The sequence below is a fragment of the Megalopta genalis genome, chromosome 7, assembly GCF_051020955.1.
Source record: "Megalopta genalis isolate 19385.01 chromosome 7, iyMegGena1_principal, whole genome shotgun sequence".
Taxonomy (NCBI): Eukaryota; Metazoa; Arthropoda; class Insecta; order Hymenoptera; family Halictidae; genus Megalopta; species Megalopta genalis.
Window position 1 is genome coordinate 19511487 of NC_135019.1, and position 17862 is coordinate 19529348.

Sequence of the window (17862 nt, forward strand, 5' to 3'; positions counted from 1 at the left end):
TCATAGTACACATTCGGAACTTGTATTAAAATGTCAACGGAGGTACAAACTTCAGATTGGTTTCCAAAGAAGTTTGAGTTTCTCATCGAAACATCGGTGAAACTAGACTTTCCGAGGCAGAAGTTTCGAATCGATTCGCGAAATGTCGAACACACCGGCATGATCGTCGATGTCGTTACTATAGATTCTATGGATCAGTATTAAAAAAATTGCAATCAAGATAAAAATCTGTTTCGTCTATTAAGATTTTTATAGGTTTTCAGAGAAAATAAAAACCTTCCCGGACTTTTTTCGGTGAGTTTCAAGGAAACGAAAATGCTATGAACGCGTGAATTCCACAGTTTAGACATAAATAAATAAATAAATATATGAATAAATAAATGACGTTATATCATTGTTATTATTACTTATTATATACGAGTGATATAATCCATTAGTAATATCACAAAAACGAATGTATAAGCAAGAAGATAGTAAAGAAAAAAAGAACATATAAAAATCCATAAATTAAGAAAGATGTGTGCAAATTGCTCGTGTGATTACTCGAACTTGTAAAGAAATCTATGTAAAAACGATCGGAAATAGATTATTATATACTTATTATATATATATTATACTATATTATTATATTATTATTTATATTATGAACAATACGGTCTAAAGCAGAATGTGGACTGTATTATAAATTTCGGTTGTCCTCCATTATTTTATTAGAGGGGAGCTGCGAAGAAAATTAATTTTTATAACCGCTTATAGTAAAACGAAAGGAGAGAAGAAAAATGGCCGTAATTGCAAAGAGATCCGCAGGCTAATCGTGGTGCAAAATACGCGAGCGACGAGTTAGTATGATTGGGTTTTACTTGAAAATCGAACTTCTTTTATAATTGCACGCTATGGACCGTTTCAATTAACGTTTCATTCTGCCCCCGTTCGTTTAAAAGGATTTCACGGCTCGCGCGTTTATAGGCGGCACAGATTAATGTCGACAATTTTACGAGCGCAACATTATGGATCGCCGGCTCATGAAAATTCGGGTCTATGTACGAATTCCGTTATTCCGATAAAATCGCATCGCAAACTGATTTAAGGAATGTTTGTTGTACGTATAATTGTTTCGTTGTACAATATAATGTAACGGAAACATTCATTTTTCATTATGAATGAAAAGAAAGGGACAATTACCGGCGTCGCTCTGCTGCGAGTTTCCCAGGAAGTTCAATAAACGGATTCATGAAATTAACGTTGCAACGAAATAAAAAGAACTCAGGAGAACTCTTGGGGCTCTAGCTTTAAATTAGAAGGCAAACGAACGAGTTTGCATTTGACCCAGTAACTTTATTAACAGATCCGTGCGAGAAACGTTCCGGAATTTGCCACAATTTCTCGTTTATTAAATTGAAAGATGATTAAGCAACTAATATCTCTCGTAACTAATTATTAGATCATGGGTGTTTCTGCGAACTAAAATTAGTTATTTCTCTTAATTAGTTTTATCTTCCTTCTGTAAATAATTGTAATATGTTAAAACATCATTACAAAAGATTAATATTCGAAGGCTGATTTTTTAGTCCCTTAATCAATTTGTAATAACTGTTTCAATAGCTAATTGTGAAGTTGTCTGCAGCAGGATCTCATAAAACTTTCTTTTGAGATTATTGAGATTAAGATAATTAAAATTCTTTCTGATATAACATCAGAATAAAGTAGACTCATAGATGAAACTTAAAAATTTTCTTTTAATATTAATAAAAATTAATAATTGTTCCAAATGAAATGATTAGATTACCTTGTTGGAAGTAAATTATTGGCTTACTGTAACAACCGGTATAATTGTTACAGAATTCATTGAGAAACTTTCATTTATGAATTAGATATTTTTGAAAACGGTGTAGTGATAAAAGGATTGCAGATTTATTACATTAATTAGCACTTCTTTTTCGCTAATAAATTCCTACACGAGGAAGAAAATTTACATTTATTCTATGGCAACCTTTACTTTAATATTTACATATTGATAATTGAAGAGACGAATTTTATTTCAGTTTGAAAGAAGTTCATAACATTCAGATTTCATAGATTAGAAAATATAGGATTGTTACTTGTATATATGTATATGTCCGATATTGATTATTATTATTATTATTATTATAGTTTCTAAATTCTTACCAAACATCATATTCAAAATCTTCGTAACGAGACTGACAGGTTATTACAGCGCTTTCATGAAGAAAGACTGCGATTTACATCAACTGTTACAATTAACTATTCGAAATAACGAAAGAAATATTTTAAATGTTGAATTTAAATTGAACCGTAAAATCGAAACGAGTGGTGACTAATCGATTTCCATTTTTTTTCTGTGCAGGTGGTAACTCCTCAGAAGTGCGGCGATGTGTATTTTTACGATCTACCAGCGAATCGGGGAAGCCCCGCGCCGCTATCGAGACACGATTCACCCTTGACTGCGAACAACGACCAATTGCACAGCACGGGTAAGTTACAAGCCCCTTTGTCGGCCTACGTACGATTTATTCGAAACACAGGCGGACGCTTTGATCGCTTCGAAATTGAAAACGTGTATTTTTATACGCATGGTTCTCATTTATGGGATAAAATCGGTCTGCAATGTCGCCATTGCAAAATTGATGGGATTACGTTGTAACGAATACCGCAGAAACTGTAGGATACAAATTATACTATTGTAAACTGTTTACTAATGTTCTTTTATTTTGGATAATTTCATTGTATTCGTCTTTACGTTTCAATCCTTTGCAATCTTTTTATTGTAAACATCTTTACTTACACTTATCAGAGAATGCAAATCAGATGCTATCACTGCAGATGAAATAAATTTGCAGCAGTTTAATAAAATGTATTATATTTATTTTCATTGAAACTTTGTGAAACGTTTAATATAGGGATTTCTGTATCTTAAAATTCAAAACATGAATCATAAAGATTTACATTTGCATAAACATCTGCAGTCCAATTGTTGCTAAACTACGAATCTTTACACAAATCGTTGATTATATGAATATTACTTGAAATATAACTTGAACAAAATTAATTTCGACAAAAAGGAAATTCCTTGCTGCAAACATAAAAGAAGAATACATTTTCGTCAATCTTCAAGTTTCTTTTGTGCTTTAAAGCTTTCGACGTAGACGAAGATCTGCAGTTTAATTATGGCTTTTTCGTTAAAGTCAATAGGGACGGAACTAATTAAGTGTTCAGTATACACGAACCAGTCTGTATAGCAGACACAGAAACGTCAACGTTCATCCACTCGCTTTGATCATCCGTAACGAATAGACGCAATCGTAACAGCAATTTCTTCGAGTGACACTAGCAATTTGCCTTCATCTTCAACCGGAGGTACGCGTGGTCGTTTCATCCTGCATAAATAAACTTTATTTGATGCGTCGTCCACGACAACGTAACGAGATTAAGAATTTCCTGTGAATTTCCACGACACCCTCGAATCCCCTTATCGTTTTGTATAACCTCGAAGTACTGGTTTCCTCAGTGACAAAAATATAGGTGTACAAAAATTGACGTACCTCGGTAAATAGGTTTTTGTTTGAAAATTATTTATTTTAACGTAGAGACGCTAATTTATACAAATGGCTCTAATAAGAGTTTTATAATGTCGATAGTCGAAATTATAAGAGCGAATTAAACAATGCTATAAAAGAAAATCCGAAAGTATGCAAAATGTAGGGGATGGTGCAACAATTTGTTATACAAAATGATTCTAATAATTCTCCCAATGTTCAAAGAAGATTTGATATTTGATCCGTTTATCTTGAAAGTGGCCTACATCCATTTTCCAAAAACATCGAGTCAGCCATTTTCATATTCACTTTATAAATATTTACTTAACATTACTTTATAAAGCCTCTAAAACGCAATAACCCTTAGAAACACGAAAACATTATACTACCATGTTATCGGTTACCAATATTTTTAAATTTATTAAAATACGCAAAATCCTTAAATATCTGAATTTCAAAATAAATGAATTTAGGCCACTTTTAAAATAGCCGGCTCATTTGTTTCATAGTAAAATTTATATCGACAAAAGAAACATTGATATTTAGCTGTAAGTTCGTAAGAAATGCCGATTAAATTGCCAAAGTTTCTTTTCAGTAGCGAAAACCCCCGAGGCCCGCCAACAAGGCACAATAATTGGCTCCTCTAGCCTGCGCCAAGAAATTTGATTTGCATTTCACGTTTCCTTAAACTTCTCTCCAGGGCGATACACGACCGGCACCAGAAGTTCGATAGACAATGGCGGGGATGTGAGCGAATGTTACGACGTTCCTCCGCGAGCGGTCCCCGTGATTCCATCGCCAGCGAGCAGTCCGAGTCCTGCACCCTCTTGCTACGATATCCCGAGACAACCCACCTCCTGCACGCCAAGCTCAAATTGCTCCGGTGGTTCTGGCGTCACACCCCTCGATTGCTACGACGTGCCAAGACCTTTGCAACCCTTGACGCCAAGCAGCTCCGCGTCCAGCCTCACGAACGACGGATCCCTGAGCGGTTCGAACAGGTATGCGATATCTCCAACCGAATGTTGATACAGACGGCTATAACTGGAACCAACTAATTGCCCCGAAAACCTCGTTATAGTATCTGTTCACTGTGACATGCACGCCACAGACCTAACATCGTAGTTTGCTCAGGACTACTCTTCGGCCACTCTGTATATTGGATTTGGAGAGAGAGAGACTCGCGGCTGACAAGCTTTTTGGGATTGTCTTCCTAATGACACAGATTTCGTGTGTGTACAGGGTATTCATACATAAATCTGTCGTTGCAAAGAATAACGTCGCATGTCGTACGATTTCATTTTCAAGATATTGTCACTTGAAATTTTGATCACCAATGTTTCGTATTAATAGCATTTCAATTTGCTTTATCTTTTCTTTGCTTATTCTTTTGCTTTATCTATAGAATTTGTTTTTATGATTTGTTTTCCGACAAACGGTTGAATCCTATATTCTAAAGCTGAATTAATGCAGAAATTGAAATTTTATAAAATCGTGACATGCGGCAATCCTTCTAACAGACACAGAAATGTCCAAATAAATACGATTGAAGGCGTAAAAATGTCTAATAGGAGAAATTTACACGGCTTCAAGTGAGTCACAAGGTGCACGTTTCACAAGCTCTTTAACATATCCAACTTGCATTACTGTCAAAGATTACAGTATAAATTATTACTTTAATCTTCAAGATATCAATTATTATGTTACCGATAAATATGTTTATCAGCATCTCATTCGCAAGAATGATATCGTTGAGCTTCTCGTTGGTTTTTCATCGATCTTTTTTCTTGAGATCAGTAACAGTAATTTAATTATGTACTCGAAGCGCATCAGAGCATCAACATCGAGTACAATGAACTGTGTATATTTGCGAGGGTAGCGAGTCACAGCTGCCAGGAAGAGATTTATTTCGAGAAGCTCGGGCTTAAATACCGGACCGGTGCCAACAGCGGTCGTTCCTACCGCAGCTTCGGAGAAATTGGTTCCGTTTACGCTTTGGAAAACGACAAATACGCCGCCACGACGATTTCATCCGTGATTCTAGCCGGAAAGTAGATTACACGTTCGAAATTTCAACTTTCGAGGAAGCTTGACAGCTTGACGTTCGGAACAGAATAATAGGAAAACGTGAACCACTTTGGCTGATACGACCACGTTACGAACTACTCTTGTAATATAGTTACACAATAATATTCCGCGGATGTTTCTACCTTTGCACTTTCACGAACAGAAAGAAGCTTGAGATTAAACAACGTTCCTTTCCTTTCGTTAAAACCCAAATGAAACTGTATCAAGTTTTCTTCTTCCGTCGATCTGCGTGAACCAAAATGTGTTTTGATCCCTTTTTATGTCCGATGCACCGTTCAGACAGCTACGTATAAGCGTCATCAATTTCTCGTATCGAACGATATCCTTTGATAGAGATACTTTCGGAAGCATATACTTTCGGAAAATGAAATTCGAAAGAGATCGATTTTTTGAAGGTTCTAGACTAGAACACCCTCTTAACCTTTTAGGCACGACGCGCCACTATAGTGGCTTATTCTAGTAGCTCACTCGGTCATCGTTTGAATTAAATAATCGTCTTCATATGCATTGTTTCACACTTCTTCTGTCTTCACATCGATTCACAACAGTCTACAGGGTGTCCCAAAAATGTCTCGCCATCCGGAAATGGCGGGTTCCTCGGGTCATTTGAAGCAACTTCTTCCTTTACACAAATTTTCTCCGAGGCACCGTTAACGAGTTATTAACGAAAAACAGTGACGCGAGGCGGCCCAGCCAACCACCGCGCGAAGCCCAGTTCCGCTCATTGGCTCGATCGCCTCGCGCCAGCTGAGCTCGCCTCTCATTGGTCACTGTTTTTCGTTAATAACTCGTTAACGGTGCCTCGGAGAACATTTTTGTAAAGGAAAAAGTTGCTTCAAATGGCCTGAGGAATCCGCCACTTTCGTATTGCGAGATATTTTTGGGACACCCTGTATATACAGACAGAATATACAGACACTCTGTACAGTACATATCAGACTCTGGCGTCCAGAGAAATAGCCTCGCGCAGAATTCAGCCGTACCTAAAAGGTTAAATCTTCCACAATTTTCCAGGGTTTTCGTGCGATAATAAACTTTCAGCGTCTAACGAGGACGTCCCCTTTCAGATCCAGCCTCGCAGCCCCCGATTACGATGTACCCCGATCGCGTCTTCCAGCTTCCTCGTTACCGTCCCGGCACAACACTCCTGTGCCTAAAACGCCGACACCACCTCCCCCATCGCAAACACAGCAGATCTACGATGTTCCGGTTAGCAAGGAACTTCCGCTAGAGCTAGATTCCGCGTTGGAAGGCCTGCAAAGGCTGCAAAGCGAAGCATCGGCTGCAATAGCTAGGTTACTGGGCTTCGTCAGCCCAGTTTGGAGAACGGCTCAGCGGCTGGACGCAACCCTGATGGACCTCAGACTGGCAGCCCTGAGGCTTAGAACGTCCTTGCACGATCTGGCTGAATTCGCCGAAGGTAATTATCTTTGTTATGTTAAGTATAAAAAGAAATCTATACGCATGTATAATGGTATTACGAAGAAACATTATCGAATTGGTCGATTTGTTAACACTAGATCGCCGAAGCGAGTTAATTTGACTCATTTAAGGTTTGATTGCTATATACATGGAGTCCCAAAATTATGGTACTTCCCGAAAATTAGGGATTCCTGAGATCATTTGAAGTAACTTTTTTTCTCAGCGAAAATACAATCCGCGGCTTCGTTTACGAGTTATTAACGAAAAACTGTGATCAATGAGAGGCGTGCTCGGCTGGCACGAGACGGACGAAGACCAGTACCGTTCATTGGCTCAGTCGCCAGCCGAGCTCGCCTCTCATTGGTCACAGTTTTTTGTTAATAACTCGTAAACAAAGTCGCGGATTGCATTTTCGCTAAGGAAAAAGTTTTTTCAAATGATCTCAGGAACTCTTCATTTCCCGGAAATACCACAATTTTGGGACACCCTGTATATAAGAAAAATTAAATCATTTTTTTTTAAAACATGTATTAGAATTCTATGTATTAGAATGTAATAGAATTCTAACCAATATATGTTTTAAATAACCAATATATGTTTTTAAAAAAATGATTTAATTTTTTGTATATATGATGCAATAAAATCATAAATGAGTCAAATTGACTCACTCCAGCAATCTAGTGTTATCATAGGCTTTTTGCTAACACTTGTGTTGATTTTGTCAACTCCCCTCAGGCCTTTTCACCGTAACGAATTATTCAGAATGAGTCGCGACTAAAGTTGATTTTAAATGTGGTTGGGCAGCCTCAGAAATCCTTTAACAAATGTTTGTTGAGGTAGCTTTTTTGACAATTCAAGTAATACGTCATTCTATGTACATCTTATGCTACAAAGCATGATTTCCATTGATCGGTTTAATGAGACTTATCGAAGACAAAATTACAATTTGCTAAATAAGCGAAACTTTATTAGGATCTACGATGTATGAAAACATTACGAAATCAATTTTTATAATAAATTTTGTCTTCTCAACTCTCATATTATTCAAGGAGTTGCTCGTTATGTTTTTGTAAACACTGGTTGGTGTGACAGTTCACCTGTTAAGGATTAAAATCAGCCTTCGAGAAAGCCAGAACGGACTAAAGAAAATTGGTCAAACCATTCTCACATTTTACGATTGTTCAAATTATCCTGACGAAAGAACGTGTGGTTAAATTGTCTATGTGGATAACATAAAACAACTACAACCGGGAAACTTAACGAACCAAGTGAGAAAGAAAGGCTTTCAGATGAAAAAATTCGACCGACTTTTTCGTAGGCACCCTGGGAAACGCCGGCAAGGCACCGGACAAGGGTTTGGCCACGAAATTACGACCTCTGGTCAAGGCTCTCCGCGATTCCGATAAACTCGTGCAGGAAGCTGCCACTGAGCTGGACGCGATGGAATGGGACGCCGGGAAGCTCTGTCGCGGGGGTAGTGATGCTCCGACACCTACTAACGGGCCACCTTCCACCCTCGTGCCACCCACACAGCCAGACCCACTCGATCAGCTGATCGCGTGCGCCCGGGCACTCACGGAAGACGTTCGTCAGGTCGCCAGTTTCATTCAGGTGAGCATCCTACGTGCACCTACACTGCATCTCATACCTATAAAACCACCCCATAAACGTTCAGTTTTTGTACATTGCAGTTAATATAACAATGAATGAAATGTGCCATATTTGAGATTGCACCAAGCAACGATATTTTTGTAAAAAAGGATAAATTTTATTCATAAAAAAGAAGAAAACGAAAGAAATCTGAACTATTCTTCTTTTGCAACTATAGAACCAACAGAATAGAATACTTTATTACACAAGAATTCATTGCAAAGTACAATAAAATGAAATTGTAACAATAATTCAGTAAATATTTGATTTTTCATAGTTCCAGTCAGACTTTTTTAAAGCAAAACTGACGCCCTGTCCACGAAAAACAATTTTTACTGGCATGGTTCTATAGTTACGAACACAGTAACGAATCAGTGTTTTGCTATCTTTTGGTTTCAGACTAAACATAATCTGTCCTTCTAAAAAGATACATTATTTCTCAATACGATTTCGAACATGCCCTGCTTCGTTCGTTATTATATTCACTCCAATGTGTAAGAACTGAACATTTTTTTGGTGGTTTTATAGTTGTGAGACGCAGTGTATAAAATAACTCTTGAACAGTTAGCGTTGAAGTCCGCTGCTGCGTTACTGGCTGAACCTCCGATTTATTTCCACTAATTCACTAAATATAGACGTCATTATTTATTTGATTTATTTGCGGAAGATACGTTCAATGTACTTTGATGAACCGGGATGATACGTTTTAGGATTTCGTAACTCTCCCATTTAAACATCAGGTGTAGAAAAGCAAACAATTAATAAAACCTCTTAGAACTTATTATTATTTAAAACCACGAATGTAAGAAAGAAGTGAATATAAGTTAATGGAATAATTGAATGAATTTCAATTCACGCAACTAAGATACGGAACAAATTAATTTTCAAAGATGAACGAAAGATTGTGTCAGACAATCTAATTGTTTTTAACGAAATTAGTATCTAAAGAAGTCTCCTGCGGTTAACAGGGTAACTCGACGCTGCTGTTCAAACGGTCATCGATCATCTCGACGGGCAGTAGCAACAACAGCGGTGCTGGAGAAGATTACGATTACGTTAATCTTGATTCGAGGGAAGTGGTTGCAAAGCAACGTGAAGAAGTACGAGCTGCGTTACCTCAAGAACTTCGAAGCAATTACGACCTGCTCGTATCCGAGGCGGACAATGCAACGATTCAAATGCCACCCACAACCCCGACGCCCATGGATCCTAACGACAAACAATTGTTGGCTTTCTACGCGGCCCAGGTGATCACGCATGGAAACCACCTGACTCACGCAATCGACGCTTTCATGCAAACGGTCGCACTCAACCAACCGCCTAAGGCAAGTATCACTTATTTTCGCTTTTATTTCTCAACAGTCTCGTTATTATCGCATTCTGGGTCTTTATTATACGATGTGCCATTGATTCCTGTGCAAAGATTCCATTCAATTTATTATTCCACTTTTAATTTCCAATTAGAAGAAAAAGAAATCGCTATAAAATTTTTTTACGTCAGAAAAGTAGAATTTTCAGAAATAGAATTCACGATAAAAACGATAAATATAAAGATCAAAACAAGATAATATTTACATCTTCAAAGCGTTATAAATATTGCTGAAACATTTTAATTTTTGTCGCCTTTAATGTCGTCTTTAATTGTTACTATTTATTTTACCAAGAAGTTATTTCAATTTCTTCATCTGAAGTACTGTCTTCATAATTTTCACGTAAGAACAGAGTCTTCATTTTACCTGCCAAGACTGAGATTTTTGGAGAGCTTAATTTATTGTCTAATAACATAATTTAGAAATTAATGGACGAACGTAAACAATAAACTATGAAATAAATCTGTGACGCCAGCTGTACATATGCATTTCCTTGTGTTAGTTTTGCTTCGTGCGCTGGACGGCATATAAAATCATGAATATGAATTAATGTATTTGCCTAATTAACAATAAATGATCATCGGCATTCTTTATTGAACCTGCTTGAACACATTGTTTTTATATTAAAAACAATATTCTTTATTTCGATGCTATCTTCGACTCTAATCCTTTTATCATCTGTCCCGTTTAAGAATAATCGATTCGAGAAGTAAAATTGTCGAATAGTTTGTCCATTACATATGGACGCAAATTCTCAACACACCGTCTTAGTCTAAAAATATCAAAATTAATTAAAAGTGTGTTCACAATAAAAACATATCTTCATTTGTTTGAACAGGTATTTCTGGCACATGGAAAATTCGTGGTGTTAAGCGCACATAGATTGGTACACATCGGCGACACGGTGCACAGGAACGTGATCAGAAACGATGTGCGAACGCGCGTTTTGCAGTGCGCAAACGCTTTGAACGATTCACTTGCGCAAACTGTGTCGAAAACAAAACAAGCTGCACAATACTTCCCCAATGTAACCGCAGTTCAAGAAATGGTAGACAGCGTTGTAGATGTTTCTCATTTGGCCAAGGACTTGAAGATCGCGATGATCCAGGCCGCGCAGCAGCCCTGAACGTCTGAAGATTGGAGATCCTCATCTTCGACACGGAGGAAGCTGGCGATGCGCGAAAGTTAGCAAGCTTCATTCTTATCCTACAAAGACTTTTTTTCGCGTGCAAGTTCCTTAGATCGGCTTGATGGTCAAACAGTTTCCATTTAAAAAGAAGCTTGGATAAGGTAAACGGAAGCTGTAATTATCAGCAGCTGTTATTACTGGCCATCAGACTTTTAAGTCACGTTTTCGATGGTAATTACAAGAACAACAGAATAGGTAAGAGAAAGAGATATAATCCACAGACTAAAGTCTCCGTAAGAACTTAGGCATAGGAGATGCGTCTTTTTACTCCTACAAGTAGTAGAACCTACTTATTTGAGTCGAATTCTGGGCCAAGCATGTTTACTAGCAGCTGTCCCTAAATTTGTCAGCTACAAAGAAATTTAAGATTCTTCTCTTTAAAAGATATGAATTGCTTAAAATGTCGTTCTTAGCTTGGACATGCTTGGCTCGGAACATTAGCCTCATTTGATTGGCAGAAAATGAATTTGGACCATGGATAAAAAAATTGCGCCGACTGAAATGTTTCGATTGACTAAACTAAGCTATGTTTATCGCAATAAATAACTCTCGAGGCCTATGGATACTTAGAACTACGCAACTGCCAAAGCACAGGAACCTAGGATATAAGGAAACCTCTTTCAAGACAAGTGTTTTTGTGAAGTACACCGTGTTTCAATAATTCATGCTGCTCATATTCACTGTACAGGATGATCCAGTATTTATGGTACAATTAGTTGGAGGTTAATTTATTATTAAAGACAAAAATAGTAAAATCTTTTCATATCGGGGTTTTTTGAGAATTTTGAAAAAAAGAACGAATTTTCTCAAGAAAAAGAACCTCGTTAGAAGAAAGTTTTATATTATATTCTTGTCTTAGTTACTCTACGTCTTATTGTATCATGAATTCTAAGACATCCTGTGTACTCCAAATGGTGAGAATCATTGAACCATTGTATACTCGACAATATAGGCAATGTATCCTTTTATAGGAAATACATATAACTGTGTCATTCGTTAGCTGAAAGTGTGGAGTAAAACAATATAAGAGATATAGCAAATGTAGAATATATTTGGAAAGATTCTCGAATAGAGATTCATTTCAAATGTAATGCGCCGTTGTCATTGCCAGCGAGTTCAATATGATCGTAGCCGTGTTAATAACACTCATCAAACAACTGTATTTGTGCCTCTCTCATTTGATAATTGTTTCATTTGAAAGCATGTTCTGAAATTACTACGAAACCGATGGAAAATTATTTTCCAAAACATCGGCAATTCAAAATATTGCCACGTCATCTTCAAACATTTATACAAATGAATTCAACTAAATGCAGTGTTCAAACGATTCTTGGAACAAATTTATAGAATACTATGTGAGCTATGAATACGTCTTTTAGAGACCGATTTTAACGAATTTTTATAGAACTTTTTATTACCGGAACACGACTTTTTCGTGTCGATCGTTTTACGACTCTTCCAAATTACTAACCTACACCGGAGACTGTGAAAAAAAATCGAAACCTGAAATTTGTAGACTGTTTACTATCATTCCAATGTTGATTCGACTGCGCTCTCCTTACAAGAGCAATGAAAAGAATATTTCAATACAAATACGATGTTCTGTCGGCCACGATATCCGCTGATCACAAAAATTGGAATTGTATTGTTGTCAATAGATGTTAGTTTCATTGCTAAACAAGTAACTTTTACGATCGGCGGATCTTAAAGTATTGTTAATACAGAAAAGATTGCATTTTGTGTAGATGCAGTGAAATCCTTTTTGTTTCACTGTATTTTCCTAGAAGTTATTTTCCCCATGCTCTGCCCTTAGAGAGGTAACTGACAACCGCACATTTGTAACGCAGCCTTTTGTCTCCTTTTTTGACGGAGAAGCACCGAAGATCACTAAAACATGAAATGCCCAAGATGATGAGAACAAAATTGGGCGATATTTGATTGAAACGTATGATTATCGATTGCAATTTACAAGAATGTGTATTTTCAGGTGATCGTCCGTATTTAGAGTATTTACTACAATAGCTTATACATGTAGTTTATTTTTTAGAAAGTATATTAATCGATCATATCGCGTGAACACAAACCTCGTTTACGGAACTTGTATTATAATTTATTGGCGACGTGTTTTTTGTAAGATAACAAGCATTCAAGGCAGTTAGAATTAATGTATATTTAGAATTTATACATAGTCGATATTAAATAGGTGCTTATCATTCTTGTTGAATCGTATCCCCGATAATAGTGACGTAACGTTAAGCCAACAATTACCTTTGATAACGAAACGTATGACACGTGTATGTATTATCGATCGACCGAGTAAAAGAAACCTTATCGTTTTGTAATGTTCTCCTCGATTCAACCTTTGTACATTGTACCTGGAATTCTTTCGTGCTAAAATACTTTTGCGATGGATGTTCTTAGAAGTATAATAATCGTGAGGAAATTATACTGGCAGAGCTCTTGAAATTATTGAGAACTTCGTTCATTTTTCGGATATCGTTCTATGAAGCGATGAAGTTACATACTAATCAACGTCTAGAAATTTAATCGAGCATATTAACCAGCGAATTTGAAGAATAATCAAAGTTTCACTTGGGATTAACGTGTCCTTCGAACTGAATGAATTGTGTCGTTTTGAGGGCGTTTAATATGTACATAAGTATATATACACGAATAAACACACACATACACACATATACAATTATTCCTATACAGTCTAGGCATAATTACAATAATATATCGACGCAACAGGTAAAAAAGCATTTGAAAAAATCGTGCAATATCAAATCTTAACATTTAAGCATTGAATTATACTCAAAAAAATTGCGGAAATATTTACAAATAGAGCAAACAAATCAGATTTGTTTTACAAAGATACGATCCGAAATTTTAGTGTTTTGCGTTGAAAAAGTTGGTATCATCTTGCACTTAATTTGCTTGGTGACGTCTGGGTGATAATTTTGTATACTGGCGAGTTATTTGTATATTATAGTTTCAATGGTTCAATAAAGAATAATTAAATATATGAAAAAGTTTAATGATTTTATTGTTTTATTATTTTTCGAGGTTTTTTAAATAACACGGTATGTCAATTAAATTATATGCAATGATACATTTATTAGAAACTTCCAACTAAATTTGTATGGAAGTACATACAATAGTTCAAATGTCTCTCATGTAACCACCTGCATAAGTATTAACAAATACACCCCTTATTAGCGGTATATAGAATATTTCATATGTTTCAGGTAAGGCTTGAATAAACTTAAATACTTTACCCAGTATTTGTAAAGTTCTTGTGATAATGTACATGTCAAACATTCAAGCCATCATGCTTGACTTACGGTATTTTCCACGTATTTCCCATGCATATTTATTTACAAAAATATGCACAAATGTCACAGATTTTAGGTCCAAACAGTATGGAACTAATAATGCAAAAAATCATTTAAAATCTATCTGTACGTAAATATTCAAAACAAATGATTAACGGTCGCAGCATCGTCCGGTATGCGTGTGCGTATTGCCATCTTTGTTCATTTTCTCTTTTGAAGCATTTTTTTCCATGTGAAAACTGCTGAGATCTCGTTTCATGGCATAAGCGTCTTCTCCATCCGCATAGTATTTAGGTTCCACTTCTGACACTTCAAACTGTAGACTGCTTGTGTATAAATTTAAAGCTGCTCTATTACTTCTACGTACATGTAGCGACACATATTTTGCTCCAAAGCATTCTACCATTGCCCTGGAGGCCTGGTTCATAAGCTTTTGCGCAATACCAAGTCTTCTGTGAGATCGTTTCACTGCCAAACTTGTAATATGACCATGAGGATTGTCCTCGCAGTCTTCTTCCATTTTGGCAAGGACATAGCCCACTATCCTGCCTTTTTCATCCTCTGCCACATAGCTTAGTTGTGGCCAAGAAAGAGCGTGATACAAATAATACTTCATTTGATAATTCTCAGGTAAACAATGCAAATTACAATGCTGTATGTTCAGCAAATCATCTGTCGTTGCACAGCGTATGTTTATAGACATCTTTGCAAATGAAAATGTTATGGATACACAAATAACACTCTTCTCTAACTAAACAGTATCTTAGGTGTTGCCTGTTTCTTCTTAAAATTTCAAGCGAAGCTTTAATCTCGGCGAATTTTCTTTATACGTGATCTACCATTTTTTAAATCATTCACTGACGAAGATTCAGTCATCCCATCCAGCAGTTCTTGGACAAAGGGTAATCTTGAAAGGAAAAACTTCCAAACTAAATACCAACCTGTGGAAAAAAACATAAACGCTTTTGTGAAATTATATTTATGAATAATTCAGAAAATCCATAAATGAATAGAAAGTATGCAAGTTTATCGCAAAATTATCTGTAACACTAAATCAAAAACTAGATAATATAAGGTTTTTCTCAAGTCTTAAGTAAATTATAACAGCTAAATATTTACCTTATTTCTTACTGTATGAACAACATTGTATGTACAAATATTGTATTAAATTATTGCTTTAAAGAGCGCATGTTATGATAGGAAGAATTACCTTTCAAGATCATTTTTTATAAGATTTCACTTTTTTTCATATTTTTATAAAACATAAAAAAACAAAATCAATTATTATTACTATAGCTTCCTAAAGATTTCACATTGGCTCTATCCTATTAGATTTTTACTTATAGAATTAACTAAAAAATGAATAAAAGGCTTTTCATACAATGATAAATAAAGCATACATTTAGATACCATCTAACTTAGATATCCTATATTGAGCTAAAGTTTTTCACATTTCTTTTTTACAAAAGTAAAGCTCTACATGACAAAATATCATTCTTTAAAGTAGTCCATAAATCGGTCACTATAATATACAACTTGTTTCTAATAGCTTATCACAAAAATATTTCATACAAAATGCATTAGTATTTAAGTAACAGTTGTATTATATAATATATTGTATTTTTTTAAATAGTACTATATACTTTCTTATCATACTGTTAAACTATAAAGGAAGACAAATTCAAACATTTCCACATGCTTATATTTTTTGTTCTTTTTTTTTTCGTTTTTGAGTTTAATGTTTTATCAATTACATTTTAATTTTTTTTCTTATTATTAATGAAGAAGAGAATCCTTTGTTTTTAAATCATTAATAGCATATATAAGTGATGAAATCATGGATAAACGTTTAACTATACTATTGAATTCATCTTTCTTTGTAGTTTAAGAATTTGATAGAGAAAACATACGGCGTTGTTTAATCGAACATATTAATCAACGAAATAACACAAAATAACTTGTGTTTTGTCAGAAACAATTTAAATTCTGATTTATAGGTCACTCAGTATATTCTCGCTTTCTTTTGGAGTAGTTGTTTTGAATCCTATCCCCACAACTATTGGAACACTCTGTATAACAAAGTCTGACACAACGTAATCAAAGGTAATTTCTCAATGACAGTCCAGTTGAGTGCAACATAAGATAGATAAAGGTTGAGATTTTTTCGACTAAGAATAGTGATTAGGAGATATTATACACGTGACGGTAGAGGTTAAGTATTGGGTCAAAAGTCTTGCAACTATACCTTCGACTCCGAAACTATATGACTACTCGACAGCTCTGGCAACAATGTTTCGAAACAGTCCGCGTACCGCGCAGCAATAATGGAACGTTACTATCAGTCGTTCTTACCCAGCAGCACCAGGCCAAATACTATGAGCAGACTCGATATCACGGAGAAGGCTGCCAGGACGATTTCCTGCATTATTAAATCCGTACCTCGACTACGAATTATACTAAACGAACTTCCTAGGACGGCGCACACGGGGACAGTGTCATAACCTTTCTCTGTTTCTTGCTATCCTGGCAAGAGAAATAAATTCACCAAATATAGGAGCACAAACGACAAACTTAGCACAACACGTTAGCTCGTGAATTCGTCTACGTTTTTCGCACATCAATGACACGCCATTTTGAATCTCGACGGAGTTAGCACAAGTATAGGTTAGGAATTTTTTTCCCCCTCCAATCAAGCAAGCCAGTTTCCTCGTTGTAATTTAGCGAAATGTATAATTTCCCTAAGTTTCCTTATGTAACTTACCGAAGTCAAACGATTTACGTTTCAGACACCAATCACTCAATGTTTACATGAAAACTTCGAAATATGTAAAGCACAGAACACACTTTAACTCCAGCGTTTTCCGAAAACTGAAATGAAGAATGCGCACGTGTACAGAAGTATGTAGTGGGACGTACAATTGTACAGTCATGCCTCATCATAGTAAGCCATTCTGCCTCACGATGGTGCATACCTAAATTTTTGCAAGACTATTCGGACGCAGCGCGCTCCATTAGCGAAAATAGGTGGAGAAATTACTTTGCTTTCATTGGCTGACGATTCAATGCTAAGATAGAAATCACTGCGAATGAAAAATTAAAAATCGTGGGGATGCTTATCAAAGCTAAGGGAGTTACAGTACCACAAGTTTTGCACGATTTTTCTACCTCTCTTAGCTTTTGCAAGCATCCCCACGATTTTACTACACATCCAATCCACAGTGAATCCTGTCGTAGCATTAAATCATCAGCCAATC

At 36.0% G+C, this 17862-nt stretch overlaps 2 protein-coding genes across 4 annotated transcripts in view; one reads left to right on the forward strand and one right to left on the reverse strand.

Annotated features, from left to right (window-relative positions):
• The window catches only part of p130CAS (Serine_rich_CAS and FAT-like_CAS_C domain-containing protein p130CAS), a 162121-nt gene extending 147810 nt beyond the window's left edge, over nt 1–14311 (forward strand). For both annotated transcript variants that reach the window (XM_033469348.2, XM_033469349.2), the window contains exons 4-9: nt 2366–2492; nt 4255–4555; nt 6710–7062; nt 8383–8675; nt 9683–10039; nt 10923–14311. In XM_033469348.2, coding sequence (XP_033325239.1) covers nt 2366–2492; nt 4255–4555; nt 6710–7062; nt 8383–8675; nt 9683–10039; nt 10923–11210 — 1719 coding nt within the window. In that variant the 3' untranslated portion in view covers nt 11211–14311. The remainder of the gene's footprint in view (nt 1–2365; nt 2493–4254; nt 4556–6709; nt 7063–8382; nt 8676–9682; nt 10040–10922) is intronic.
• On the reverse strand, nt 14295–17574 carry vnc (GNAT family N-acetyltransferase vnc). Of its 2 annotated transcripts, none has more exons than XM_033469365.2 (2): nt 17370–17574; nt 14295–15549 (listed from the first exon to the last, which is right to left on the reverse strand). In XM_033469365.2, exon 2 carries the CDS (start codon nt 15309–15311, stop codon nt 14760–14762), a length of 552 nt encoding a protein of 183 aa, XP_033325256.2. In that variant the 5' UTR covers nt 15312–15549; nt 17370–17574; the 3' UTR covers nt 14295–14759. The 2 variants fall into 2 exon arrangements, with proteins under 2 accessions (XP_033325256.2, XP_033325257.2); XM_033469366.2 differs by lacking the exon at nt 17370–17574 and adding an exon at nt 16854–16991.
• Between the last annotated feature and the right edge of the window lie 288 nt (nt 17575–17862).